Source organism: Podarcis pityusensis, assembly GCF_964106645.2.
Source record: "Podarcis pityusensis genome assembly, chromosome: 6".
In the NCBI taxonomy this organism is placed as follows: Eukaryota; Metazoa; Chordata; class Lepidosauria; order Squamata; family Lacertidae; genus Podarcis; species Podarcis pityusensis.
In genome coordinates this window covers 86,311,939-86,329,072 of record NC_138030.1, presented here as the reverse complement: position 1 = coordinate 86,329,072, position 17,134 = coordinate 86,311,939, and the positions used below count along the sequence as shown (strand labels likewise).

At 43.7% G+C, this 17,134-nt stretch overlaps 1 protein-coding gene across 4 annotated transcripts in view; it reads right to left on the bottom strand.

Moving 5' to 3' along the window:
• HMCN1 (hemicentin 1) overlaps positions 1-17,134 on the bottom strand; it is a 293,517-nt gene that overhangs the window by 226,331 nt on the left and 50,052 nt on the right. For 3 of the 4 annotated variants that reach the window (XR_013988112.1, XM_081011980.1, XM_081011981.1), the window contains exons 3-4: positions 15,526-15,684; positions 11,915-12,037 (exon numbers count right to left, since the gene is read on the bottom strand). Coding sequence is in view for 3 of the 4 variants with exons in the window: in XM_081011980.1 (XP_080868106.1) it covers positions 11,915-12,037; positions 15,526-15,684 (282 nt within the window). In the remaining variant the exon portion in view is untranslated. Of the gene's footprint in view, positions 1-11,914; positions 12,038-13,688; positions 13,757-15,525; positions 15,685-17,134 lie in introns of those variants that run through there. The other variant, XM_081011982.1, reaches the window with a different exon arrangement.

The following is a 17,134-nucleotide window of genomic DNA, read 5'->3' as shown; positions in this document are numbered from 1 at the left end:
CTAAAGTGGTACCTCAGGTTTAGAACAGTTTCAGGTTAAGAACGGACTTCCAGAACGAATTAAGTTCTTAACCCGAGGTACTACTGTAAAACAGAACCGTCTCTAGGTTTGAGAAGGCCCTGAGGAAAATGCCTTCTCTGGGGGGATGCCTTCTCTGCCGGTGGAGAAACCTGGCAACGTTGCTGGTCAGCAGCACTTCAAGCAATGCCAGGGTACAATACCCTCCATGCCATGGAGAAACAGTATTTCCATGTCCATCAAATTTAGCACAAGCACCCATAAAGGTAAAGGTAAAGGGACCCCTGACCATTAGGTCCAGTCGTGACCGACTCTGGGGTTGCGGCGCTCATCTCGCTTTATTGGCCGAGGGAGCCGGAATACAACTTCCGGGTCATGTGGCCAGCATGACTAAGCCGCTTCTGGCGAACCAGAGCAGCGCATGGAAATGCCGTTTACCTTCCCGCCGGAGCGGTACCTATTTATCTACTTGCACTTTGACGTGCTTTCGAACTGCTAGGTTGGCAGGAGCTGGGACCAAGCAGCGGGTTGGCAGGAGCAGCTGGCGGGCGGACAAAGAGGGAGATCCCCGGCTGTGTCCTGCCTTTATGGGACAGGCCACACCCCCGGGCCAACCCGATTGGCTGGCTAGGGGGTGACGCAGCCAGGAATCCTCCAATTGCGTGGGGCTGGCCTCCCCGCCCCCCCACCCATGCACGTGGAGGGGCCGTGAAGCCCACAACCCCATCTCCTCCATAAGGTGGAAGTGGCCTTATCCTACTGGAGGGAATGGGGCGGGGGAGCATAATAACTGCAAAAGTCTAACCTTGCATCACACACTTCTCTTGCAAACAACCAAAGCATTTTCCATGACAGTCAAACAGGCTGCAAGGAGGCAGATGATGAGGTTAACATCAAGGGAACTTTAATTAGAAATCAATGAGAAGTTCTGAAAATTGAAGTGGTCTGCGGTGAATTATTTCTAGACTTAAACAAACATGCGATACTGAAGTATGGAATCTAAAATGTACTTGACATATGTTTTGAGTTTGAGTCTGTGACAAATTTTGCTCATTTCTCCCGCCCCTATACTAAATGGACTACATTTACATTCAACTTGCAGAGTTATAAAGGACAGGGGAGGAAGGGGCATTTATTATACTACTTACGCGAGGGAGCAAATTTCATCCAACAAAACTGTCTTTCCATACAATAAATGTGAATTAATTAGCACCGGTGTCAATTAAGGAAAACGTCACAGTTTTCAACATGGCTGAAGAGCGTAATTTCAAAGAAAAAAAAGGAGAAGTTTTAAGCTTCCTGGCTGGAATACAGGAATGTGTTATATGAGGGGCTACTGTCAAGGACAGTCCACCCAAAATTTCCACTGGGAAAGGCGACATTACTGATGGAGACTGGTAGGTAAGAGCATATTATGCCAGTCTCTCTTCTGCGCTGGCTTTCAGTCCATTTCCAGACCTGATTCCAAGTAATATTAACATTTAAAGTTTGAAACAGCTGGGGGGGGGTGTACATTATTGCTATTATTATTTGCCATTCATTTGAATTTGAAAGCGCCTTGTATGCATCCTTCTGGCAACTCCTGCAGCCAAGCTGCTGCCAAACGTATTGCTCTGCTTTCCTTCAGACCACATCAGTGAGGCTTGGCATATTCTAAGAAAGGCCTCTCACGATAAGGACATCCGCCTCTTTTGCTGTAGAATATCAGGCCTGCTGGAAAAATGCTCCTAACGTTCCAGTGTGCACTATCGGACCCAATGAATGGATGCAATATTATCATTCACCCTATCATGGTCATGATGATGAGGTCAACCAAATAACAGAAGCTTTGGAAAGCTTACCAGACTGGCCTCCAGTACCGTGAACTGAGGCCAAGAACCTTGTTTTGCAGTTCAAAAGTAAATAAAGCACCAGGCACACACTGTTTGCCCCCAGAACTGTTGAAATCTAACATCGACTGGTGGGCCTCCCTGCTGGGAGTAATATTCTTATTTATGGATTAATCCAGGTTATTCCCTAAAGTTTGGGCCACAGTGGTAGTCATCCCTATATTCAAAAAGGGCCTAACATCCAATCCTCATTAGTTATCAACCAGTTTGCTATCTGTAATTAGCAAAGCATCTCTAAAATAATAATAATTAATAATAATAATAATAATAGCCGGGCTCAGGGCGGCTAACAAGCAATAATAAAAACAAGTTGAATGAATACAACTTAAAAACAAGATTAAAATACAACATTAAAATATTGAAACATTAAAATATTAAAATGCAGCCTCATCACAGGAGGAGAAAGGAAAAAGAAAAAAGGAAAAAGAAAGAGGGGGAGGGGGAGGGAATCAAATTAGCTCCAAGCCAAAGGCCAGGCGGAACAACTCTGTCTTACAAGCCCTGCGGAAAGAAATCAGATCCTGCAGGGCCCTGGTCTCATGAGACAGCGTGTTCCACCAGGCCGGAGCCAGTGTTGAAAAGGCCCTGGCTCTGGTTGAAGCTAATCTAACTTCCATAGGGCCCGGGACCACTAGGGTGTTGCAACTTATGGACCTTGAGGCTCTCCATGGAGCATACTGGGAGAGACGGTCCCGTAGGTACGAGGTTCTAGGTCCTATATTTAAAATAAGGTAAAATAAAATAACCTATAGGTCCTAGGTCCTATATTTAAAATAAGCTAGTTGACTGGATAACCAATGGAGCTATTATTGATGAAGAGCAAACAGGATTCAGACAAGGTAGATCCACCACAGACCATTGCTTTGTACTAGCTCATTTTATAGATAAGTATCTTAAGAAACCGAGCGGCATGCTATATTTATTTATCTGAAACATTTCCCTGCTGCTCTTCAATTCAAAAAACCCCAGGGCAGTGCTCACAATAGCTGTAACACAACAGAAAGTAAAGTTGTATTTATAACAGCGCCAAATAAATAAAAACAAGCGGCAACCAATTAGAAAATCCTCTAGCAGTTTGAAAACCAGATGGGTAACTTGCTAGAAGGCCTGGGAAAATAGAAGGGTAATTGCTTGGTGCCAAAAAAAAACATTCTACATGCAGGGCACCCAAACTGAACAGTCTCTCTCTCCATTTGCCCATTTTCTTATCTCAGAAAATGGATCCCTAAGGAGGGCCTCTGATGAAGATCGTAATGTTTAAGGCAAGATTTCCCTTGCTAGATCATGGGGAAGATCCATCGACAGCATCAGTTCAAGCCAAAGGTTAGAAGCTTACGTAATGTTGATATCAAAAGGTGTTAACCAGCTGTAAACATAATAAAAATGCGTATGAATCAACTAAAAACCACTTTACATTGTGCGCTGAGAGGTTCTCTTAAAAAAAAGAAACAGCGAAAATTCAGAACACATTTGAGAATTTTAATTTCAAAAATAAACACTCCAACTTGGCTTGACACATTTTATTATCAAGTCGAAGCCAGCTGTGTTAGCATGTAGTCTACTCAGGACACCAGTTTATAAAGGCAAAGGGCAAATTAGCAAGTTTGCAGTCCTGCCTAGAGACAAACAATGCAGAGGCAAAAGAAGAAATCTGGCAGGAAAATGTCATTTACATTTTCCAAAGGCTCATGCAAGTTTGTGCCTGTGGCAATGTGTGTTACAAATACATACTCATCATAACCTTCTCTTTAACGTTGACAATCTGCTCTCTCAATTTGCTCTTCGACCAACTGTGCTGCAATTGCTAGGTGCAGCCGGCTTTTATCCTCAGTTGGCGGACGAGAACGTTAACTTCCTTGTTCAGGTCCGCCAACCAGGCTCAGCCCCATTGGCTGCCCATGATTGGGCATTTTAAACTTCAGTCTTGGCGGGCTATCCTGCCCTGCAATGCAGCCAGCTGGGGAATTTACAATGGTCAACTTCCCAAATTAAACACCCATTAAATTCTCACATGGGATTCTGATCTATTGTTTAATTTTCAGATGTTCCTCCCAAAGATTACCTGAAGGGCAGCTGTCTCTCAGCTCCATCTGGTACACAGGTTGAGACCCTCCCTGCCCACAGAGTGGTGCATGCTCTGGTTATCTCCTGCTTGGACTACTGCAATGTGCTCTACGTGGGGCTACTTTGAAGGTGACCCAGAAACTACAATTAATCCATAATGTGGCATCAAGACTGGTGACTGGGAGTGGCCGCTGAGACCATAGAACACCGGTACTGAAAGACCTACATTGGCTCCCAGTACATTTCCGAGCACAATGCAAAGTGTTGGCGCTGACCTTTAAAGCCCTAAATGGCCTTGGTCCAGTATACCTGAAGGAGCGTCTCCACCTCCATCATTCTGCCCAGACACTGAGGTCCAGGACCAGGTACGCAGCCTGGGAGTCATTTTGGACCAACAGCTGTCAATACAGCCACAGGTTAATTCTGTGTGCAGGGCAACTGTCTACCAGCTCCATTTGGTACGCAGGCTGAGACCCTACCTGCCCACAGACTGTCTTGCCAGAGTGGTGCATGCTCTAGTTATCTCCCGCTTGGACTACTGCAATGTGCTCTACATGGGGCTACCTTTGACCACAAATCAAATTGTTGGTGCTGATCTTTAAAGCCCTAAACGGCCTCAGCCCAGTATACCTGAAGGAACGTCTCCACCCCTACTGTTCTGCCTGGACACTGAGGTCCAGCTCCGAGGGTCTTTTGGCGGTTCCCTCACTGCAGGAATCAAAGTTAGAGGGAACCCGGCAGAGGGCCTTCTTGGTAGTGGCGCCCACCCTGTGGAACGCTCTCCCATCCGATGGGAGACAGAAGACATCTGAAGGCAAACCTGTTTAAGGAAGTTTTTAATGTTTGATGTTTTGTTATGTTTTTAATATTCTGTTGGGAGCCGCCCAGAGTATTAAGAGGACACCTTTAGGGGAACCTGCAAAAAACTCTGCGTTTCACAATAAGGCAACAACTTGCCCAGCAATTTTGGGGGGATTATGTTGGAATTTGAAACTAGCCCTAAAGTCCATTATTCTAAGCACTGGATCATGGTGACCAAAAGGAAATAACCGGAACTGTGTTAATATATAAGAACACGACTGGCAGAGAGGAAAAACCGCTCTGTTTTAACAAATAACATGCTTGGATTCTCGAGTTCATGAACAAAATATTTGGGTAGCCTTTAGCAAAGGTGTGAAATTTCATCAGTTCCACGGAAACATGCATGCTATGGGCTATTTTTTACATCTGTGAATAGCTGAGAGAATATACAGTGCCCCCGGCCCCATCCCTTGACAATGGCAAGGAGTCCTCTGTACCATAGGCTTACAAGTGCTACAAGAACCTCATTTAGAATTAGTATCATTTAAAACTATCTGTATCTGCATGGTGCTTATCCAAAACAGTTCAGAATTTCAGGTGCAAGGGCCTGGTTCAGTTAGTATTGATGGGATTATTTGCTTTAACTCCCCCCCCCAAAAAAGTGGCTTTTAGCCAGAACAAATGCTAACTTCAGAATGCAAACAACAAATGTTTAGGTGGAATTTCCAAATCTCCTTTCCCTGGTGGAACAATCTTTACCCTTTGACAAGCTAAAGGAAGTAGACTAGAATAATTAGGCCTTTATTACTTTACAGGCCAGAGCTTGGCAGGCTTAATGTGACGACAAAAATGACTGCAATGTTAATGTATTTGCAATAATCGGCGCAGGACAGTCTTGACACAACACCATAAAATATGGCTGGAATCCAGGGGTGTGCGCATGTTCCCCACCCTTAGCCAGGTGTTTCTTTCCAAAGGCACTTTTTACACATTCCCAACTCCAGAAACTTCCAAGCTGTTCTTTAGTTCCTTCAAATCGGAAAACGGTTTGGGAATTACACACAAGAGCTTTCTCGAGGGGGGAAAAACTGCCATGCCCCTTTCATGCAGGTCTTCTGTCTTGTTCCTAAGATGTTTTTTGGATTCAGGGAGATTTACAGAACGGTTTAAAGAGTTCTAGGGAGGAGCACATTCTGAAAAGGAAACTCTGGGGGGATATCCAGGTGCATAAATTTCATGCACACACTCCTCTGGATTTCAGCCTGCGTCTCTCTGTTATTTATCACACCAAACTAATGCTTGAAAACCTGTAGGGAACCAATAATACACCAGATAAGCACTACCAGATAAGCGTCTCCACCCCCATCGGACACTGAGGTCCAGCTCCGAGGGCCTTCTGGTGGTTCCCTCACTGCAAGAAGCCAAGTTACAGGGAACCAGGCAGAGGGCTGCATCAATAGGAGTATAGCATCTAGATCAAGGGAAGTAATAGTGCCACTGTATTCTGCTCTGGTCAGACCTCACCTGGAGTACTGTGTCCAGTTCTGGGCACCACAGTTCAAGAAGGACACTGACAAACTGGAACGTGTCCAGAGGAGGGCAACCAAAATGGTCAAAGGCCTGGAAACGATGCCTTATGAGGAACGGCTAAGGGAGCTGGGCATGTTTAGCCTGGAGAAGAGGAGGTTAAGGGGTGATATGATAGCCATGTTCAAATATATAAAAGGATGTCACATAGAGGAGGGAGAAAGGTTGTTTTCTGCTGCTCCAGAGAAGCGGACACGGAGCAATGGATCCAAACTACAAGAAAGAAGATTCCACCTAAACATTAGGAAGAACTTCCTGACAGTAAGAGCTGTTCGACAGTGGAATTTGCTGCCAAGGAGTGTGGTGGAGTCTCCTTCTTTGGAGGTCTTTAAGCAGAGGCTTGACAACCATATGTCAGGAGTGCTCTGATGGTGTTTCCTGCTTGGCAGGGGGTTGGACTCGATGGCCCTTGTGGTCTCTTCCAACTCTATGATTCTATGATTCTATGATTCTAGGGCCTTCTCAGTAGTGGCGCCCGCCCTGTGGAACGCCCTCCCACCAGATGTCAAAGAGAAGAACAACTACCAGACTTTTAGAAGACATCTGAAGGCAGCCCTGTTTAGGGAAGCTTTTAATGTTTGATGTATTACAGTATTTTAATATTTTTTGGGAAGCTGCCCAGAGTGGCTGGGGAAGCCCAGCCAGATGGGCAGGGTATAAATAATAAATTATTATTATTATTATTATTATTATTATTATTATTACTACTACTACTACCACTACTACTCAGGGCTTATTCGCACTTCTGCTTGTCCAGTGCCTAGAAAACACCTTCCCTACTCCTTTCCCAGGGAAAACCCACTTTTTAGTGCTAAATCAGAGCAAGCATCAATCTGGAGAAAACCCAAATTGGCATTTGCTCCAATTGAGCACTAAAGAGCAGTTTTTCGCAGGGAGAAGGAGCGGGGGGAGAGGAAGTGCAGACAAGTCCTTATTTGGTGTATCTGAAGATTGAAGTCAGTGTAAAAGAACCACTGGTGCTCTTTTATTTATTTATTTGCTCTTACTACGGTTTCTGTTCGATCACATTAAAAGCTAAAAAAACAACCCTGTTTGACCAACAAATGGCAGGGCCAAAAAAACGCTTCCCCCATTTTTCAAAAAGTCATTTTTACTTATTTTATGTTGCCCTCACCCACCGTTCTCCTCATAAAGAAATGTGATTGATTGCGACTGCATTTACTGATGATGCCATTCTGTTAAATGCAGCCTCATAATGTCATCCCATTAACTACATGACTTTATTGGACTGGATCATCAAATAACATTGCAAAGGGAAACAACTGAGCTGAAGAGATTTTGAAAAGGAGGGATATTTGCACAATCCATGTTACTACCTTACAACTATTGCTAGCGTCCAATCAGAATTGGAAAATGATTAATACAGCTAACTTACATATTACAGTGGTGCCTTGGTTCTCAAACTTAATCCATTCTGGGTTCAAAAACCAAGGCGTGGCTTCCGGTTGGCTTCCAGACCTTCTTGCACTCAAACGGAAGCTGTGTCGGACGTTTGGCTTCCAAAAAACATTCGCAAACCAGAGTACTTACTTGGGAGCCAATTTGTTTGACAACTAAGCCATTCAAGAACCAAGGTACCACTGCAGTTGTACTTAAGGGTTAATCTAACTAAGTTCTACTCAGAGTGAAACCATTAAAACTAGTGGACCTAAGTAATCATGTAACATTATATACAATCCTAATACTTTGCCAGGACTTGAAGGTTGAACAGCAGCTACGCTGCCAACATTATATATGCATAGGATATGACATAACAAAGGATGCACCATTGTTAATTTTGCATTCCAATTCTGAACAGAATCAGACTGAATAAAAACCTATTCAAGAATGCTTCCAAGTTTAAAGCTGCTTGAATAATCCAGACTTCGCTGCCAGAAGGTCAAGTACACAGCACTGTCTCTCCTCACTGACAACTCCTGGTTAATGGCTCTAGCCAAGTTTGTCAAATAATAATAATAATATTAATAATAATTTTTATTATTTATATTCTGCCCATCTGGCTGGGTCTCCCCAGCCACTCTGGGCGACTCCCAACAGAATATTAAAAACACAATAAAACATTAAAAGCTTCCCTAAACAGGGCTGCCTTCAGATGTCTTCTAGAAGTCAGGTAGTTGTTTATTTCCTTGACATCCGATGGGAGGGTTTTCCACAGGGCGGGCGCCACTACCGAGAAGGCCCTGTGCATGACTACAGAGTACAGGTGATTTTTTTGTCATGGAAACTATTAGCTGGAAATGCTTCCAGAAGGTATGCTAAAAAATACAGGCCTTCCCTCCTCCCCAGCTAGAGATGATGTTGTAAGAGAACAATAGACATGGGGCCAGTCTCGTTTGGAACTGGGATGGGAAGAGACACACTGAATAATAGACTTACAGAACTGTAGAATTGGAAGGGACCCTGAGGATCATCTAGTCCAACCCCCTGGAACGCAGGAACATGCAGATGTCCCATGTGGTGATTGAACCTACAACTTTGGTGTTATCAGCACAACGCTCCAACCAACTGAGCTAACAATGATGCGTGGGCTTGACTTGCTCTCTGTGCTGTGCCCATAGCTATCCGACATCCTAGAAATGTGCTGTGTAATTTTAAAGAAGTTATTCAAACTCCTAAGAACATGTCAATGCATGCTACAGATGGCAGCTAGCCTCACAAACTACCATTCCCAGGGTGCCTTGGGAAGAGGAAATGACTATTAAATCAGTTTCAGTATGTAGAATGGACATGCCCTCTGAGAATCCTAAAATCAGTTGGAACACTCCTAAATAGCATCGTGAATACCATCTATTGCATACAGAGTGAATTCATCTGGTCATTGAAACCATTTTCCCTCTTGCTGCGGTAAAGTCATATAAAGATGTGTTGTGTTGACCATTTTACGCTGGGGCATCATGAGGTTACTGTTAAGTTGTGGGTGAACATATCAGACGACACAGCGATTCTTCAAACAGCTCTTGTTTATTCACAGGCCAGAACAGAACTGAACTGAAGGGTTCAGCCAGCCTGCTTATATAGAGCTCAACTACAACGCAACAGTAACAACTTTCTGTAACTATCCAATCACTGAACGTCACTTTAAATTCCTTATTTGCATATGTGGACCTGAATGAAAACTATCTACAGTATCCCCCTGCTGGCCCAGGGTGAGAACTTCAGTACATAACACCTACAATTTGGTTTTTGTGGTTAACTGGCACTAGACCTCCAGATCCATGATTTGCCGAACCCCTCAAAGCACCCAGTGCATTTGAACACAATTGTGACTTGATTAACGAGAGGGAGGTAATCGCTTCACTGTGCGAGAAAAACATTTATTAGAATCTATTTTTAGAAGTATATTAAAGTCAATGTTCTGCAGAATAAGAAAGCTCTATAAGTCCCTACCTACCACATACAGATACACTTCCTCTTGAAGGCCAAGTCATGTAAATTCCCTGTTTCAATTTATTAAACAAAAACTTGCTGTAGCAGGCACGATGTTTCCAAGTACAACATATCCAGATCTACAACTAGAAAAACAAATAGCAATCCAAAAGCTCATGATCAAGATGTCCAAAAAGTTCACATGCGTGGGACAATAAAGCAGTCAAACTCTGACTGCATAAACCAAAATTCAATTTTTAAAAACCCACGATATTCATATTTTTTTCTGAGTCATACCGCAAGGCAGCTGATGGAATACTGTGTATATTGGGAAGTCCAAGAGAATGTTTATGACTAGGGCAGATGATTTCGATTACCAAAATTAACAACATGTGACTTTTTTGATTCAGCAAATTCAGTCATGAGAGCTTGCGAAATAGCTATTGTCCGCAGCGACAACGTGGAACCTGAAAGTCCCCCAAAATGTTCCAAGTTTACAGTCCCTTCATAACACCTTTGTCATGCTTTTCTTAGGAATGGCTTTATTACAGGAAACCCAAAATGAAACTGTGTCTTCCACCCAAGTGGTGGAATGGTGCCCAATTGTGAATGCAATTGCTCAGAGTAAGCAAATCAGCAGAGCTAATTCAGAAATCCCCAAACGGTGTTTCAGGCATGTTGCTGTGCCAGGAAAGAACTGCTAGAATGCCTCGACAAGCTGGTTAGCTAAATGTGCACCAGAAACATCTCTTCCACATTGGAGGCTGACCACTGCATCTCTGCATGTAGACTTTTCTGAACTGAACAACCATCAGGGACTGCTTCTTTCCATATGAAGCTACCCAGACCCTGAGATCATCTTCTGAGGCCCTCCTTCGTGTGCCTCCTTCTCGAGAGGTCCGGAGGGTGGCAACACTGCGTCTTCTCTGCAGTGGCTCCCCGTCTGTGGAATGCTCTCCCCAAGAAAGTTCGCCTGGCGTCTTCATTATATACCTTTAGGCACCAGGCAAAAATGTTCCTTTTTCACCAGGCATTTGGTTGATCTAATTTACATCCTATGCCCTTTTAAAATGTGGCTTTTTTGGGGGTGGTTATTGCGTTGTTGTTTGATTATATATATTGCAGCTTTCATGTTGATCTTTTCTGTGAACTGCCTTGAGGCCTCCAGGTATAGGGCGGTATTCAATAAGTAAATAAATAGTATTTTCAGTGTATAATGAAGTTAAGAATCAAAGTACAGTCGTACCTTGGTTCTCGAAAAGAATGCATTCTGGGAGTCCATTCGACTCCCGGGACTGTTCGAAAACCAAGGCACAGCTTCTGATTGGCTGCAGGAGCGTCCTGCAGCCAATCGGAAGCCGCGTCAGACTTTCAGCTTCCAAAAGTCGTTTGAAAACTGGAACACTCACTTCCAGGTTTCGATTGTTCAGGAGCTGGTTTGTTCGGGAGCCAAGGCATTTGAGATCCAAGGTACGACTGAGAGGATTAAACCCCTTCTCTGTCCATGCTACAGCTCCAGTTACCCACACCACCAGAGGTTTCGACTAAAGTCACTGGAGAGCTCTTTGCTGCATTTACTTTGACCTCAAGCAATACTTTACAGCTGGGCATTATGCAAGATCAGTATTTTTGAAGAACAGTACGTCTCTGTTCCATTGGGCTTCGCAGAGCTAACAAACTCTCTTTGAACACAAATTAAATAAAGGGACACTTCTTAAACAACCGTTTGTGACCCGGGATGCTAGTTCAGATGCCATGCTTGCCCGTGGCTGGAAGGAAGCGGCATCTAAAAATCTATCCAGATTTCCGCAGTGAGCCTGTAAATATAAACTGTTGGGAGCTGAGACAAGAAGACCTGAGTTCAAATCTCTGCTCACTAATGAAATTGACTGGACGGCCTTGAGCAAATCTCTGCATCTAACTTACCTCAGAGTGTTGTTGTAAAGATAAAATGGAATAGCTCCATCTATGTTATCCCGAACTCACTGAATACATGAATAGAAATATTGAGTTTCTTCTCCCACAATTTTCATCTTTAGGGTCAGCTTCATTGATGAAACATTTAGCAGGGAATGTTCAGTTCAAAACTAAGGCCACTAGATAAAAATTCACATCCCATCAATACCCATATAGGACTGCCATGAAAATTAAACTCCACTCATTCCTACCTCATTAACTTGCTTTTTGTCCAAGTGAAAAACCTGACCGGAGCTTGTTGATGCAATTTCTTCATAGACCTTGTAACCAATATGTCCTCTATCATCACAGTCTCCTGTTAGAACAAACACAACCTATATGGTTTGGGGGGGAAAGAAACAAGGATATTTAAACAGCCCTCGTACGCGAAAGAATGGAAAAAGCAAAGCATCAGAAATCAATTAGTGAAGGAAATATACATTATGTCATTAAAGGGATACGCTTTATTTAATATTTTCAGTCTTAAGTAATTAGCGTAATAACTTTCAGAAGAACAATACCATATTGGCAAGCAGGAATGATAGGCCACATTATTTCATAACATTCATTAGTGCCTCGGGTAATTACAAGTTTTTATTAGTCGTAGCATAACTTTAAAAAAAAAAAAAAAATAGCTGCTGAACGTGCCAGATTCCAGTTAAATAGAGAGGTAAAAAATTGGAAGCTGTTAGTTATTTGCTTTTTTCTCTCCTTCCCGGCTGCAGACTTCAGTTCTGCAGACCTTCCAGGGGTAGTTTTGTCCCTGCTCAATAACTGGAACAGCTGGTGGGCACATGCTGATGGGGACCAGGCAAGAACTTTAGCCCTTTGGGGCAACTGGGACCTGCAGTAAAATTTTACCTTGCAGAGCGTTCCTGTTTAGTATTCCAGTCAGCTGTGCCTCCTGCAGGATACTCCATTACATTCCCCACCCAACCCGGTTATCAGAGCCAGATTTAAGTCTGATGACGCCCTAAGCTACTGAACGTGATAGGGCCCTTTATATGTCCAGCTGTCCTTTGTCAACAAATTGTCGCTGTTGAATGTATGCTATATGGTAATTTATGGACCTAATAGGTATCTATTAGGCGCTGTGGGTTAAACCACAGAGCCTAGGGCTTGCCGATCAGAAGGTCGGCGGTTCGAATCCCGGCGACTGGGTGAGCTCCCATTGTTCGGTCCCTGTTCCTGCCAACCTAGCAGTTCGAAAGCACATCAAAGTGCAAGGAGATCAATAGGTACTGCTCCAGCGGGAAGGTACAGTGGTACCTCGGGTTAAGTACTTACCGTATTTTTCGCCCTATAGGACGCACTTTTTCCCCTCAAAAAATGAAGGGGAAATGTGTGTGCGTCCTATGGGGCCTATGGGGCGAATACAGGCTTTTGCTGAAGCCTGGTGAGCGAAAGGGACCGACCCCTCTCCCTCTCCAGGCTTCAGAAAGCTCTGCGCAGCCCTAGGGAGCCCGGCGCGAAGCCGCGCAGCTTCGGCATTGCTCTGGCTCCCATTCTGGGGGGGGGGGGGAATAATTTTTTCCCCTCTATTCCCCCCCCCAAAAAAAAATCTAGGTGCGTCCTATGGGCCGGTGCGTCCTATAGGGTGAAAAATACGGTAATTCGTTCCGGAGGTCCATACTTAACCTGAAACTGTTCTTAACCTGAAGCACCACTTTAGCTAATGGGGCCTCCTGCTGCTGCTGCGCCACCGGAGCATGATTTCTGTTCTCATCCCGAAGCAAAGTTCTTAACCTGAAGCACTATTTCTGGGTTAGCGGAGTCTGTAACCTGAAGCGTATGTAACCTGAAGTGTATGTAACCCGAGGTACCACTGTAAATGACGTTTCCGTGTGCTGCTCTGGTTCGCCAGAAGCGGCTTAGTCATGCTGGCCACATGACCTGTACGCCGGCTCCCTCGGCCAATAAAGCAAGATGAGCGCCGCAACCCCAGAATCAGCCACGACTGGACCTAATGGTCAGGGGTCCCTTTACCTTTAATAGGTATCTAAATCCATTTGCATATGTTGCCATGCAACCAGTCCATGCAGAATGTAGGCACCCTATATATAGAAAAGAGGAAACCAGTGATATTTTAGGGAGCAGGCTAGCAGACGGGGCCCATTACTTACATCAAAGGAGCCTACACAACACAAAACACCGTTGCTGTATGTAGGTTTTATTTTATTTGTTTTTTATCTTATATTTTGGAAATGTACATCCAGGGTTTTGTTTTGTTTTTTGTTTAGCTCATACGTAAATCCGGCACTGCCGGTTATCAGTGGTTTTCTGATCAGTCTTCCTCAGGTTTGTTTCAGATGTCCCCTCCCTGTCCGTTAGAGTTTGGGGGTTTTTCCACCAGATTGTCTGCCCTTCTGCAAGCTTCTGTGCTCTGTTGCACCTGTTGACCCTCATAGGAACATAGGAAGCTGCGTTGATCTGAGTCAGACCAGGGGCTCATTTAGTTCAACATCATCTATGGCGATTGACAATGGCTTTCAAGGCTTTCAAACAAGGTTCTGTTTCAAGGCACCAGGAGTTGAAAACATGCCCTGTAGGCTACATAACCATTGGCATTCACACCTCAACATCGGAAACAGAGGGAACGATAGCTAAGGTGGGTGTCAGGGAACTGCCATCAGCTCAGAGGCGAGAGGTGGAACAGCAGTTGTGTTACAGGGAGTCTCCGAAGGTCTTGCGAAGTAGTTCTTCCTCTGGCGAGGAGAGAAGCCACAACTCCAGTGGGGAGGGGGTGCAAGGATCAGAAGATGCTAAGGAGAGCCTGAGCAAAGTGGAGGGGAGGCAAGTCCCCCTTTGCCAGCACCCGTTCTGCACAGTAGTCTTTGGCGCAGAGAGGGGAGGAGAAGGTTGGGGGTCACACGGCTGTTATGCTGGCGAAGGTATAAGGACCGCCCACTCCCAGATTCTGCTAGCGACTGAGCAGACATAGACTTGCGACGCTCTGCACTGTAAATAGTTTGTACATATAATAAAGCCTGGAAAAGACAGGTTGGAGTCTTGCCTGTTTGCTCCCGAGCAACCACATCAGCACCTGACAGTGGGGAAAGCTGATATTTTGCTAATACCTGTCTAGAATATCATACACATTAATAAAACTGTGTATGACCTGTGATGAGATAGTTTCTTCTACCCATCTCAATATTGTATGGACCTACTTATTATTTGTAGAAACTGGTCGCCTCCAACTTGTATAATTCAATCCTAAACACAATTACCTAAAAGTAAAAGGTAAAGGTAAAGGACCCCTGGACGGTTAAGTCCAGTCAAAGGTGTCTATGGGGTTGTGACACTCATCTTGCTTTCAGGCCAAGGGAGCCAGCGTTTGTCCACAGACAGCTTTCCAGGTCATGTGGTCAGCATGACTAAACTGTTTCTGGTGCAACAGGACACCATGACGGAAACCAGAGCACACAGAAAAGCTGTTTACCTTCCCACCGCAGTGGTATCTATTTATCTACTTGCACTGGTGTGTTTTTGAACTGCTAGGCTGGCAGGAGTTGGGACAGCGCAACAGGAGCTCACCCCATCATGGGGATTCAAACCACCGACCTTCTGATCGGCAAGCCTAAGAGGCTCAATGGTTTAGACCACAGCGCCACCCGCATCCCATACCTAAAAGTAAGTCCCGCTGAAGCTAATAAAACTGACTCCCACATGGGATCAAACTGTCATTTACATATTTTATCCAAGATGGTATTTGACCGCAATCAATAGCAACATATTTCATTTATTTATTTTAAGAGACTTAAAATAACAAAAATAATTAAAAATGGCAGTTTTGATATAATCAGAATTGGAATTTGTTTCCTACCTGTGACTGCTTTTGCTGAATCAGCTGTAAGACCTCATGGGTCAGCTTGTAGTCTTTGGATCGCGCATCAGTAAAAACATAGATGAATGAACCCGGGAGAGAAATTTCTAGAGCAATCTTGATTGCGCCAATGCTCATCTCTGGACAGTCGCCGCCCCCCTGTTTATAATCGGGAGACAGGGAAATAATGTAAGGTTTTTTAAAAAACAAACAAACCAGTGCTAAAGTTTAAAAAGTCACAAAAATTCTGAATTCATTTAACCTCCCCATTTGTAGATATAGGGGTCAACCATGAAAAACGTTACTGTTTTTGTGAAGTATCTCCTTAAGTAGCCATTCAACGGTGTAAATAAATATTGATGAATGCAATAAAAAGAAACCAGAGTCCTTTTTGTTGGAGATAATTCAGATGGAAATTCCCAGATGTCAAAAAACGTTATTTATGTATGCAACAACTGCAGCCCGTATTTCATTAGCCCCAAAATGGAAAATGAGCGAGGTCCTAACTAAAGAATGGCAACTTAAGCTGATGGAATATGCACTGCTTGTGGACCTAACATATAGAATAAGAGAACAAGAAGAACATACATTTAGAGAAGATTGGAAAATGTTTATTGAATATATGGGCAGGAAATTGTGTACACTTGGAAACGTTGGCAGCATTAAGATAAATTCAACAGTGTAAATAAGTTTTGATGGATGTAATAATGGAATACTGCATGGTTTAGTTTATGTAAAATATTCAGGGATTTATGTTATGCAAAATGAACCATGGAAGGAGAAGAAGTCGTTGATATTTTAAGGTTGTTGAAATGAATATTCTAAATTGTAAAAACAGAAAATTTAAGGGGAAAAAATATTTAAAAAACCTAAGTATATTCCCCAGGTGTCTACTTCTTTATGATTTAGGGACCAGGTATATGCCATTCTGTTTTCTCAAATCTTTGGCCAGTTATGTTACAAAAGCATTTTTAATTTATGATGTTACTGCAGTTGCCACTGCGTTTTGTTTTCTGTTGGTTGTTTTGCTTTACGTCCTTTAAATATTATTTAAAGCTGCCTTCAAGAGGAGTTAGAAAAGCAGGAAGCACTGTATGAAAACTAGTTGTCAGCTAAACATAAAATACTTGTTCTGAGAGCACTGATCTGCTAATAAGTCTCTTTAAAAATGAAACTTCTGACTTTAGAATGGAAGGCCAAGCAGAAAAAATAGATCAAATGGAAAGAAAATTGAGAAAGAACATTTTAAAAGGGGGGGGGGACCTGTAATTCATATGAACTGGCAGTATTTGTTTGTCTTTGGGGACAAATCAGAATAGCATTGCTGTCTATCCGTCTCCTGTTGCTGTATGTAAACATTGCCTTGGGAAAGTTACTGTGCTGCCATCAATTTGGCTGTTGCATACTATGTTGTGTTTTATTTCTGAGAAGCCTCCTTTTGCTCAGGCTTGGGAGTCGCGGGCAAGCGGCGTGGCGAATTTCACCCCCCCCCCTCACTGATGACACTCAGGGCGGGCCGCCCCCCGCCCCCTTCCTCCACCCCTGCTATGGGGGCAGCAGTAGGATGGGAAATTGTTTGGAACCAGTTGAAGGAACTTTGTGGCAGTGG